The sequence below is a fragment of the Perca flavescens genome, chromosome 6 (assembly GCF_004354835.1).
Source record: "Perca flavescens isolate YP-PL-M2 chromosome 6, PFLA_1.0, whole genome shotgun sequence".
NCBI classification, from domain to species: Eukaryota; Metazoa; Chordata; class Actinopteri; order Perciformes; family Percidae; genus Perca; species Perca flavescens.
Window position 1 is genome coordinate 28,100,241 of NC_041336.1, and position 12,204 is coordinate 28,112,444.

Consider the following 12,204-nt stretch of genomic DNA (forward strand, 5'->3'; position numbering starts at 1 on the left):
CATGTTCCTATTTACATGTTGTGATTTATAGATCATCGCCTGTCTGAGAATATAGTTCCCGGTTTGTTTACTGTTAGAAGACGGCTGTGTCTCATGTTACGTTGTTTTTTGTACACGCTGTGACAATACAAATCACAACATGTAAATAGGAACATGTTGGCGTTATTTTGTCACTTTTGTCACAATTCGGAGCAGTAGGCTAGTTGGAACCAGTTACCTGAAGGATCTGTGCTAGGCTAAGCTAATGCTGGAACCGTCAGGCAGCGTTACAGCACACACGGAGATGAGAAGGGTATGTATCGACTTGTCTTACTCTGGGGGTTACGGTGAATAAGCTAAATTCCCAATAAGTCGGCGTGTTCCTTTAAAGTGTTTTCTGGAGTTTTACCTTTGGGTGTTTCAGAAGGTAGTCCTGGCACATGGCTAACACTCTGTCTGGCTGCTGTTTTCCTAGGGTCAACATAGACTTTCTGACCTGTTCCTGGACCTCTGAGTCTTTATCAGTGGCTGCATCAAGTAGAGCCAGGGTCACCTCTAAAGGGAAAAACAACAGAACAGAGACAAATCTGAATAGGTAGATTTAACTGTAGAAAAAGAGAGAGAAATGGAATAAACACAAATGGCTAGACAAAGTTTGAGAACCTTGTGCAGCAAAACTTTGGGAATCGGAGAAAAAAATATGCATCTAGAACTGTGTCTAATGGTGCAAATAAATTCTGTTCGCTCACTAGATGCAGAAATGGAAAACAAATTGCCAGAGAAGGGAAGAGCAGTGAAGAGAAAGGACTCACGTTCCACATCTGTCTTGTCCATGGTGGACAGCAAGAGGGCGGGCCCTGGAGCCTGTGGCCGAGGATGTAGCTTCCCTCTCGGGGTACAGGTGGGCAGAGGCTGCCTGGAACTAAGGAACATACCGTAATTTGAAATGTGGATATAAAGTGACCATTCATGTAATACTGGCAGTGGTTCTACGGACTGTTCTTATTTTCATTGAAAATATGTTATGATCCCTCTTAAGATGTGACTCTTGTAATGGCAGGTGCAAATTAAGGCACATGTGTGTATATTTAACCAGAACATTGATTTGGGTGTAAAGTCATACACATATAAAGTCGTATATGAAAGCTGCAGTGCTATATATAGCACTGCAGCTTTCTGCTAAAGCTTCATACTGTTTTTCTCATTCACATGACTGACACTGACCGACAACATGACAGCAGACATCAGAGATTACAAATATTGAGACAATATTTTTGTCGTTAATCAAAAGCTATCGAATTTGGATCATCTAAATTTGCTTTAAAATCTCACTTCAGTTGTCTGTGCTTTAGCTACCTGTTCAAGCCAGGTGCTTAGGCTAACCTACTAACGTTACAACCAACTAGCCAACTATGTTATAACGCTAACAAATACGAAGTAACGGTAACTCGTACAGTAACGTTAACTTTTAAACGCAGCTTGCAGTGTAGGCTGAGTAAAACTCTTAGCGTCATGTCTTTTGTAGCTTGTGTTATAACGTTACTTTTATATACATGTATGCTTTAACCTGAGTGGTGGTGATGCAGCAGCAGCAGCAGCAGTACCAGCAGCAGCAGCAGCGAGCTAACCTAACGTTACTTAGACACGTTAGCATGCTAACCTAGCATCTGCTGCTACGGAAGAAGAGCCTACAGTGTTCTCACATCACAGATTAAAGAAAAACAACAGACTTGCTAATAAGGCTAACTTACCAAGTCCCAGTCAGCGTCCGCTAAACAACGACCTCTCGCGAAAATACTGCTTCTTATCTCCGTTTAGATAATACGCTTCCCTGTGAGTGGCACGGTCAGTGTTGGAGCTGTGTGCCTTTCGGTCACCGCAGGTGTAAACATGCCTGGTCATGTGCTTCTAGTCAGCAGGAACCATAGATATATGATATGTACTGCAGGAACGATCAGCCAGGGGGCGTACCTAAACACATAGCACTGAGGCAGATAGAGCTGCTACTCAACATCTATGCATACGATTTCTTTATGGAGATTGTTATGCAGGAATCAACTTTATAATCAAACTAGCTATCAAACATTACCCTTTCATCCACACCAGCATAATGAAGCAGTGGTGAAAGAAGTATTGAGATACTTTAATTAATTAAGTACCAGAATGTGATCCATTACATGTTAAAAACAATCTTACTGAGTAAAACAGAAGTAGCAGCAATGTATTTGAAGAATTAAATTAAAGGTAGACGTACTTATTATACATAAAAATGTGAGACTATATTATTATCATAAGGATTGTTCATACTGATGCATTCACATGTTTAAGCAGCATTTTGTTTAATGTAGGGAACTTTAGGTAGGTGGAACTCATTGTAGGCCTTCTTTATATTGTGCTGGTTGTAAAAATCCATCATATTTTATAATCTGATTGCATAAAGATTATAATAAGTGAAGTAATGATAGAAACTACAGCTGTCAGATAAATAGTAAAAAAGTAAACTTAAAAATGGAAATCGTCAAGTAATGTACAAGTAACTCAAAATGTCACTATGCTTATTAATGTGCAGTTCAGTCTCCTTCAAACAGGTATTTTTATAAAGGTGAATGATAAAATGTGTCACGCACCCTGCACCTTCAGACTTTTTTTTGACACAGATTGCCACATCTTTTATACCTCAGTCTTTAATGATAGTCTGACTCAGCTTTGACTCAGACATCTCTGCGAACCAAACCCTCCACTTCCTCCCTGTACTCATGTCAGCTGTAACAATTCCATCATACTCCTGATGAGTACGCATGGCTATCAACATGTGAAAGCATTTGACAACCGGGACCCAAAATATGCAAATGTTTTTGTGACGTCTGGTGCAGGAGACGTCATGGCAGTAATTCTAGAAATTTAGAGTTCAAGTTAAATGTGCTAATCCGGTGTGAATTATCCAAATCCAATCATACAAACAATCCTATAGTCCACTGTAATAATTAGCAGTTTGTCTTTCTGTTTGAATGTGAGCCAATGTTAGTTACTGTTGTTTCATTACTGCTTATAGTGGTTGTTTGTAGCAGTTGTTATGTTATGCCTGTATTAGACTGTTGTATATTTGTTTCAAGGTAATTCTGATTTTCAGAATTTGTGCAGCCATGAAAGACCAAAACATTCTCCGTTGTGAGTTTGTGATCGATATACTACTAAAATGAAAAAATAGACATTCATTTGGTAAGCACAAAAGATATAAAGCTGTTGTACAGTCCATGTTTTTAATCAAACACAAATATGTAACAACAAGTGTATTTACAGCCATGTACATACATACAATATTACAACAATATCAAAACACTTCATTAAAAAGGTCAAGTCATTTGCAAACATGACCTACTTTTGTCAAAGTATATTCTAAACCAAAAAGCTGTAATGTGTGACTTAAAACATTTTCACTTGAAGATATTTGATTACTGTAAATATTAATAAGACTATTCAGTAAATACAAAATAACTTATAGCATCAGTCAGTTTGTTAGGTGTATATATGTTTTACATCTCGCCTATTATTACAGGTACTTGAAGGAAGGTTCTCATACAGGTCCCCTCTGTGGCCAATGTGTTAGTTGCCGACCATAAAGTTCTTTCACAAAAAAAGTAAACAGTAAAGCTGATTACAAAGTCAAATATGGCTTCAAGTTCAAAGCCTCTCATGATAAATTCCTCTCATGTATGATTTAAAAACAATACATATTAGTGCAGGATAATTATATAAAGATTAGATAGGATTAGTTTAAGCTGAAATGCCCTTTAAATGATTTAAAATACTGGTCAGTATCAGGATACAGTGTTATTTCATCCGAAAACATAAGGTGTTTAGTCTAACATAACTATCAGAAGAGCTGCCGCAATGCATGTTAATAAAAAGTTAATAACAATAAAAAAAAACATCATTAACAGAGACAAATGTTGTCAATGCATTACATAGGATATCCATGATACGATTAACAAAGAGCAAAAATTAAAAAAAGTGTCTGTGTACAACATTCAACCTGCAGAAGGTAAACATTTGTTGTGACTTTTATAAAATAGCAATTTGAAGATTCATTTATTACACCAATAAGTTGTAAAACACAGACATCACGATTACCCTGTAAAATGTATTTTGAACTGATTTAAATTAGCCTGCGAACCAGCCAAATCTGCGAGCTCATTCGTTTGTGATTTGGTCTGGCGACGTCAGGCTAGATCTAAATCAGAGCACACATCTCCTACCTGTCGCCTGTGTCAGTCTTCCTGTGAACTGGAAGCTGAGAGGTTTTCAACCCACTGTCTTCTCACTCCGACAGCACAGACGTCTGAAACAGCCCAGTTTTAACAAACCTCAACAACATCAGTATTTTCCCTGCAGTCTCTCAGTGATGATTGACTTTTCCCATGGCCGTTTTGATCAAATGTCAAATGTAACGGTCGCTAAGTGTTCTGAGTCGGTTATTAGGACTGAGTGATTGATATCTTCAATTGTTGTCTATACATTATCCTTGCTGGTTCCCACTTTTATTTTTTATTTTTCACTTTTATTTGTTGTTTCTTGTTTCTCCGGTTTCTGGCCTCACGCATCGACAGTGTGCAGGTCTCTACCTGGCAGGTTTTTTCTGTGGGAAAGAAATAATCAATGAGATATTAGCATACAAATATATAATTGCTTAGCAAAAAAGTTCAAATCAATAATTTACTCTGTGGCATAGATTTGATCTTCATGTGGCAATCTAAATTATAGCAGAAATAGCCATGAGGCAGAGAGAGTATTTAAACTTGAGTAACAGTCAAACACTGTTGTTGCCAAAGTAAGACTGTCTTGCAAACAGATCTAGCAGATGTTCATGGACTTCAATTTCAACATCAAAGACCTAAACAACTTCCATTGCACATTTTTGCTTTTCATGAATTTAGCCATCAGATATGTATACGGTAGGCGCAGACACTGGCTTTGGAAAAACATTTATGGAAGCATAGAGTTTGCTTTACTGCTCATTCCTGCAACTGTCTATGGATAGAGCTTGCTTGGATGTCAGAGTGAAAGGAAACAGCTTAAGGCAGGTATTTAAACACAACAGAGATGTTTCCTCAACATGTCGGTTTGCTGTATATGGGAGTGAATGAACATACTCGTGTTTGGTAAGGGGGGCTTTGTCGCAGGTGACCTCTGTGAGCTGCCCCTTGTCCTTAGTGAATGTCTGAACCACCGCATTTTGCACACTGCCTCTCGGAGTAGATATGCCCTTTAGCTTCACTTCTCTGCAGGCACATAAAGGTTTGACATATGACAATTTGATAAAAGACATGAATATACACTCACAGACTGTTCCAACACCTACTTACTTACCCATTAGTGGTTGCCTCTCCATTTTCTAGCGTTTTGAGGCCTGGGACTTTCTGACCAAAGAGTTTCACAGCGATGGAATTGAGCAGGCCGCAGCGGTTTCTGTAGCAGCAGGTGGCGTCTACCACCAGGAATACCACCAGGAAGATCACCATGACGATGCCAGCCACGCGGCCTTTGGTCATGCCGCTGCTGCTCACTTTGAGGGCGAGTTGAAAAAGTCAAGGTTACCTAACTGAAAGTATGGCAAACATCTTAATTGTGGCAAGCCACACAATATTGTCAGTGGATCTGTCAAGCCACAATATTAAGATGCAGTTAATACAGTTAGCCACTCCCAGTTCATAGTTTAAGCCTCATTTCCTAAAGTGTATGATGTAGGGAGTGGGAGGCCACATACCAGGCTGTTCTGCGATGGTAAAGTTGAACACGGCAGGGATAGAAGAACCATTAGCGTTGACCGCTGTGACTTCCAGTCTATAGTCTGAGCCGTAGGACAGGTCTTGAAGGGAGACAGAGTCAGCATCAGATGACAGCTGCCTTTCTTTCCATTCAGTCATCTCTTTATCCTAAAAGAACATAAAGAGAGAACACCTAAGGATTAAAGTAAAGAAAGAAAAAGGACCAATAAAGAGTCATTCATTGAGAAAGGCAGAGACAGTCTTGCACCGTTTCTTACCTGTCTGTATCGTATGTCGAAGTGCAGCAGAGGAGATCCACCATTATCTAACTGTTCAAGAGGGACATAGAAAGAGTTTCCCTCTATTTTCATCTTATTGGACGACAAAACGGGACTGTCTGGTTCACCTACAGAGTACACACAAGAGGCAGAGAGAAAAGAAAGAAATGATGACCAACTGATGACCATCAATGAATAATAATTAATTCCTAATCTTTGAGTTAAGATACATTCATTTTTTATTTATTTTATTTATATAGGCGGCTACATACAGATTGACTGAACATGTCAGTAAATCTTTGTCACTGTATAGTAGATCACTGTGTAATACTTTACCCTCTGAGGAAAGATGACAGTAGATTACATGGTGTCATCAGCAGCATGAATGAACATCAGGCAGCGGATGATGATGTTGTCATGAAAATGTTATGATGATCGTTGCGTGAAAGATGAATAACAAAAATTAGTGATGGCGTGATGAGGTGGAAACGCCTTGGTTGCAAGACACATATACCACATACACTAGCATGCATAAATACTTGAACTTACACATGCTATACATTGTACGTCAATAAATGGGCGTCATTTATACGTTCATGTAAATATGTACACAGGTATGCTGCACATCAAGTTATTGTTCCACACATAGCATATACAGATTTTGTGTGTGTTGACAGTTGCTAATGTGTAGTTAGTGAGTAGCACTTACGTATTCCCTGGGTTTGGACGGCGTTTGTGTCTGAGAACTGTCCCACTCCCACTGCATTCAAGGCAGCCAAGCGTACTGTGTACAATGTGTACGGCTTGAGGGTGTTGATAGCTAGGGGATCTACAAAAGCAAACACAGACACACAGAAAGACATCACATCAGCTAATGTGCATTATTGATTGTCATTTATGGCAGAATAACGTTTATGATGTAATCAGTTTAAAGTATAAATGATGCAGTGACTGCGTGAGAGTCATGATACACAACTGCAAAGCTTTTTTGAAGAGCAGATGTTTTACCTGAGGCCGGGACTGCAATCTCCTTCCACTGTTCGGCTTCACTTTGCCTCCACTGCAGGACGAAACTTGTGATCGGTGTTCCTCCACTGATGGGAGGGGTTTTAAGGGAGAAGATGACTGAGGTTGGTCCAGGTGAAACTGACAGGTAGAGTGGCCGACCGGGCTGGGCTGTGTATAAGGAGGCAGGGCGGAGAAAGAGAGAGAGAGAGAGAGAGAGAGAGAGAGAGAGAGAGAGAGAGAGAGAGAGAGAGAGAGAGAGAGAAAATAGAAAATTGTAAAATGTATGTTAGAGGCATGCTTATAAATACAGATTACGTAAATCTACTTTTAAAACACAAAGACAGACATTAACTCTTACTGTGTATTGCAACGTCTCTTGATGCATTTCCAGAGGTGCTGACAGCCATGCAGGAATACAGTCCACCATCAGAGGGCACTACCTCATCAATCACCAACGCACCATCATCAACATGGACACGACCAGAGGCAGAGTCCTGACAGACGAAGGTACAGAAAGGAAATATCCAATCATATATTTGACCAAACATAAGTCTGTAAATGCTGGATGGTGTTTAAAGTCAGCAAATATGTCAGTGAGTGAGACAGTTACATGGAGTTGACTGGCAGTGTTTTGAATTTAAAGAGGCAATTTTATTGTGTGCAGCTAATGTTATCTTACAGTAGGTTCAACTTATAATTATTGCCACCTTTTGACACAGATGACAAAGTATTTGTCATCAGTACAACTGAAGAACATTTGCTATAATCGGGGGAGAAGGTATGCGTAAAAAGGTGCTCTCCTTTTTCATTCTGTGTTATTCCCGTGAAAGCTGCACATTGTGTGTATACATGTAGTATAATGCATCCACACACTCTTACCAGTGTGCGTCCGTTGTGCTTGTTGATCCAGTGTAGCTCAGGCTGAGGATGGCCAGAGACGTTACAGGACACAGACACACGCTCGCCCACTGATACACTCTGCTGCTCTGCTGACACAAACACCTCTGGGGCCTCTGAAATAAAACATCTCAAGTGTCATTATAGTGCAGCAGGATAAAGTAAGCATGTCAGCATGGTTGAATGGCAGGTTCACGTTGAGCAATTACTAAGTTTATTTTTATGTTATGTGGTTGTTGTTGTTGTTGTTGTTGTTGTTGTTGTTGTTGTTGTGTTTCAGTGATCTAGTGGAGCTATCAAGGAAAAACAAATCATAAATTGAGCTAACCATAAACATGAAGCATAATGGTAGCACTGCTCTCAGCGATCTTGTTGGTGGCGGTGCAGATGTACTCTCCGAAGTCAGCCCTGGCAACAGACCTTATAGTCAACTGGCTGCGGTCTGAGTTAAACTGATGATGTGAAGGGTCAAACACCATCGGCCTGGGAGGAGGACATGCAGAGCAAAATACAGTAATGAGTAATGCTTTGTCGTTTATTTGGATTCAAAAGAAGAAAGAAAGAGGCCAGAGAAGGGAAACGACGCCACAGAACATTAACAAAATTAGAGACAGCTTTAGATCAACTAAATTCAGTCCACGTCATACTTGTACATTATCAACAAACTGATGCATGATGTGCCCCTCTGAATAAAATGTATGGAGATACTAAAAGATGTGACCAACTCTCCGCAAGTCAATACTTACATGGTCCAGGTGATGCTGGGTTTTGGTAGACCATCAACCAAACACAGCAAGGAAACGTTGGTTTCTGGTCCGGCCATCACTTTTTTCACCTCTTCTCTCAGATGCACAGTAGGAGGAGCTGCAGGAGGGAATTGTGTTTTAGTCAAAATTATGCCTCATTTACATTTCAAATATATTAAGGCATCATTATGACACAAAGTAAAATACAAAATTTGTTTGTGACTAACCAATGAAGCATCCCTAACCATAACACTCAATGGCTAAGTGCTGTGTCATGTCACACACATCAGGTTTAGCAAAGGGCCAGAAAGGATCTTTGTGCCATAAATTATCTTTCAAACTCCTGACCATTATTTAATTTTTATTATTTGATGAAGATACCGACCATTGACGACAACAGAGACGGAGAGTTGCTCATAGATGGGCCTTCCTCTGATCTGGGCCTGACACACGTAGGTCCCAGCATCCTCTCTCTTCACTTTTTCAATAAGGACTGTGTTATCAGGCAGGTGACGCACACGCTTTCCGACTGAAGTGAGAGGTGGCAGCACAGAGTGATGGAAAGATATTTAGGTAAAGTCAGAGAAAAACACACAAAAAGACAGAAAAGGCATAGTTATGTTTCTGCATGAAAGTCCAATATTCGGTCATGCTATGTTTGTCACTCTTATCTTACCAATCAATGTTATCAAAGTACTAGACATTTAAGGTATAAAAGCTTAGCAAGTGGAAAGCCTTTGTAAACCATAACATTTATTTATTTATTTATTTGAAAGAAAAGGGGGACAATACATATTAATGAACATTTTCACAAATGTAAATATGCCAGATTATAGCCTTAGGCTAATTTCCATCTGCAGACCCCCTGGCAAGTTGGTGTTACACACAAATTAATGAATACATACAAAGACAATATATGCATACTATGTACAAAGGACAAGAACAGTGATCACATCATGTTAAAACAAACAACATCAAAAAGAGGGACATATAGAAAACAAGAAAACATCAACTATAGTGAACAAACCACAAACTGTCCTGATATAACACTGATCCATATTACACCATTCTATGTTGCACTGACCCACATTACACTGACCCCTATAGCACAACCCATGTTATACTGACATTTATTGCACAACCCATATTACACTAATAATTGTGTCCCTTTAAATAACACTTCAAACTGCAGGTCTTACCATTAGTGGAAATATCTTCTTTGTCTCTGAGCCAGTGAACATCCACCGCTGGCTGGCCAGTCACCAGGCATGGCACCACACCATCTGTGCCCTCTAGAAACTCATGGTAGGTGGTGGTGCTTCCAAATGATGGACCCTCTGACAAAAGACGAGAAGGTTAGGATACTAACGTTTATGCAATAAAACAACAAAAAAGAATGATATAAAAACGGGGTTAGATCATTAAACAAGTCTTCATAAGTAGAGAGTATTACCTATTTCTATTTCCTAACTAAGATATGTTGCAATAGACAGCTTTAGCAAAAACTTCCAATTGTTACGTACCATAAACATACAGCTGGGTCGAAACGTCATCGTGGTGTCCACTTTCAAATTCACACGCACAAGTATATCTCCCCATATCCTCCATCGTAGCGTTCTTAATGTCCAATTTAGAGGACGTCTCATCCACCGGCGACACCTCGTCACCTTCGATTTCTTCCCCATCCTTTCTCCACGTTATTTCTCCCTCTCCCCCAGCTAGGACAGGACAGGAGAAGCAATGGAGGAAGAGACAGAGTGAAAATAAATGCCTATTTTAAAACATCTAGAAGAGGTTAAAACAAGAACATCTCATTCACATAGACAAGTTTTATAAGTCATCAAATAAAATGGATATGACTTACCTTTACAAAACAGTAAGATGTCTTCTCCCACCATAACATCTTGCTTACTGCTAATGATGTCCATCTTTGCATCTAGAGGAGAGGAGAAGAGTTTTGTTTTTCTTTTGCACCTGTTTCTGCTTTTTCCAAAAGCTATTTAGAACCCAATAGTATGTGTTTAATTATTTAATTATGTGATTAATGCTCTGTGGGAGAGCATAGATTAAGCTGATATAAGATCCACATCGTAAATTCCCTTATTATTACTAAACTAACTGTGGCAAAAACTATTAACAAGAGCAGTGCATATTACTCTTTGTCATTTTTAAACATAAAAGATGGACTGATAGACATGTATCCAACACTGCATTTTTGAGGTATGAACTGACCTGTATACATTATTACATAAAAGACTGTTGAAAAATAAAGTGGTGCAGAAAAGACAGATGTGGTTTAGAGCCCATTAAGATCATCTGAAGATGTTAACAAAAACTGATCCCAAAATGTTAATGGTTACTTTAATTTTAATAATTTTGTTAGTCTATTATTTTAAAAAAAGAACTAGAAAACTCTATAATTCATGAGCCTTTTTCGGATACAGAAAGATGTCAACTGTTTATAGGATTATTTTTTAAATGGTATTTTTCTTACTGTTTGAACAGGCAGAATCCAACTAAAACGTGTTTTTTCCTAGTTTATACAGACATTGAAACTTTAGATTTTAGGACAAAAACATTCAGATATTGATTATCTCCTGCGTAACTTTGAATTACTACCTTTGCTCAAAGTCTCCATATTTCAGCCATGCAGTGTATAACACACATATTATGTCAACAGATCTTACCTGTGCCGTGCAGCAGCAGCAAGGCCATATTTAGGATGAGAGCTGATTGGTTCGTCATGTTCACTGGCTGCCAATCCTGTATGACTTCAAATCAAAACTCTGCAGTTTGTCTGTCAAGTCTAAATGTTTTGGTTTTCCAATCAGCACAGCTGTACAGAATGCCCAAATACTTATTAATACAAATTACAAAATAAACAAGAAATCTGCCTCAAACTTCAAATATCTAGACTCTGTATCACACTGACATGCAGACACCTGTTGTTTCCTATCCACCTAACATGAGTATGATAGGGAGAGGGTCTGTGTCAGGGGTTATATAGGGGCACAAGAGCAGTGGAGATGAGATCAGAGGACACAAGAAAGGGGAGGGGTAGAGAGAGAGAGAGAGAGAGAGAGAGAGAGAGAGAGAGAGAGAGAGAGAGAGAGAGCTCTATTATCCTCCTTTAACGCCAACACCAACCAAGTTGCTATGGGTCATTCATGAAGAGAAATGGGAGGCGATGACTGAATGATGTCTACCCTTCTCTCATTCCTTTTTCTCACTCTTCCTTGACTCAAAATTGTCCCTATCTATCCTTTACCTGTCTCTAATTCTCCCTCTCTATTTTCTATATTTTTACCTCTTATTGCATTATTTCTCACTCCTCTCTCTCTCTCTCTCTCTCTCTCTCTCACACTCTTTCTCTCTCCTCCACCCTGTTCCCTCTCTTTTTCTCCAGCCTACCGGATGAAAGCAGGGGAGGCAGTCCCCCCAGGGGACGAAGAGATGGGAAAAGATATTTTAATCATTCCATCGTTTTTTCCTCTCTCATTTAAAAAAATGAGCACACACAACAAACTGCAC

General features: G+C 39.3%; 3 protein-coding genes and 1 long non-coding RNA gene across 5 annotated transcripts in view; all 4 read right to left on the reverse strand.

Annotated features, from left to right (window-relative positions):
- The window catches only part of mroh1 (maestro heat-like repeat family member 1), a 29,756-nt gene extending 27,888 nt beyond the window's left edge, over nucleotides 1-1,868 (reverse strand). For both annotated transcript variants that reach the window (XM_028580290.1, XM_028580289.1), the window contains exons 1-3: nucleotides 1,731-1,868; nucleotides 792-901; nucleotides 389-534 (exon numbers count right to left, since the gene is read on the reverse strand). In XM_028580290.1, coding sequence (XP_028436091.1) covers nucleotides 389-534; nucleotides 792-813 — 168 coding nt within the window. In that variant the 5' untranslated portion in view covers nucleotides 814-901; nucleotides 1,731-1,868. The remainder of the gene's footprint in view (nucleotides 1-388; nucleotides 535-791; nucleotides 902-1,730) is intronic.
- A 2,132-nt stretch (nucleotides 1,869-4,000) lies between these two features.
- On the reverse strand, nucleotides 4,001-6,119 carry LOC114557948 (neural cell adhesion molecule 1-like). Its single transcript, XM_028581692.1, has 5 exons — nucleotides 6,023-6,119; nucleotides 5,744-5,912; nucleotides 5,347-5,542; nucleotides 5,130-5,258; nucleotides 4,001-4,615 (listed from the first exon to the last, which is right to left on the reverse strand). Exons 1-5 carry the CDS (start codon nucleotides 6,113-6,115, stop codon nucleotides 4,573-4,575), a joined length of 630 nt encoding a protein of 209 aa, XP_028437493.1. The 5' UTR covers nucleotides 6,116-6,119; the 3' UTR covers nucleotides 4,001-4,572.
- On the reverse strand, nucleotides 6,118-7,131 carry LOC114557949 (uncharacterized). The gene is made up of 4 exons (XR_003692871.1): nucleotides 7,031-7,131; nucleotides 6,732-6,851; nucleotides 6,359-6,361; nucleotides 6,118-6,150 (listed from the first exon to the last, which is right to left on the reverse strand). It is a non-coding gene; the product is annotated as an uncharacterized LOC114557949 (long non-coding RNA).
- Nucleotides 7,132-7,377: 246 nt separating this feature from the next.
- Nucleotides 7,378-11,418, reverse strand: LOC114557376 (neural cell adhesion molecule 1-like). Its single transcript, XM_028580806.1, has 9 exons — nucleotides 11,361-11,418; nucleotides 10,538-10,609; nucleotides 10,197-10,391; nucleotides 9,873-10,010; nucleotides 9,059-9,202; nucleotides 8,674-8,791; nucleotides 8,256-8,410; nucleotides 7,910-8,043; nucleotides 7,378-7,524 (listed from the first exon to the last, which is right to left on the reverse strand). Exons 1-9 carry the CDS (start codon nucleotides 11,416-11,418, stop codon nucleotides 7,378-7,380), a joined length of 1,161 nt encoding a protein of 386 aa, XP_028436607.1.
- Between the last annotated feature and the right edge of the window lie 786 nt (nucleotides 11,419-12,204).

What these genes read in the sequence shown, in the direction of transcription:
- LOC114557948 (XM_028581692.1), bottom strand. Translation starts at nt 6,115, where the DNA reads ATGAAAATAGAGGGAAACTCTTTCTATGTCCCTCTTGAACAGTTAGAT. An exon ending in TCGACATACGATACAGACAG is followed by an intron (nt 5,913 to 6,022) that starts GTAAGAAACGGT and finishes ATGTTCTTTTAG; the next exon opens with GATAAAGAGATGACTGAATG. An exon ending in TACCATCGCAGAACAGCCTG is followed by an intron (nt 5,543 to 5,743) that starts GTATGTGGCCTC and finishes TCGCCCTCAAAG; the next exon opens with TGAGCAGCAGCGGCATGACC.
- LOC114557376 (XM_028580806.1), bottom strand. Translation starts at nt 11,418, where the DNA reads ATGACGAACCAATCAGCTCTCATCCTAAATATGGCCTTGCTGCTGCTG. An exon ending in CGTCTCTGTTGTCGTCAATG is followed by an intron (nt 8,792 to 9,058) that starts GTCGGTATCTTC and finishes TCCCTCCTGCAG; the next exon opens with CTCCTCCTACTGTGCATCTG. An exon ending in AGCACAACGGACGCACACTG is followed by an intron (nt 7,525 to 7,909) that starts GTAAGAGTGTGT and finishes TTCGTCTGTCAG; the next exon opens with GACTCTGCCTCTGGTCGTGT.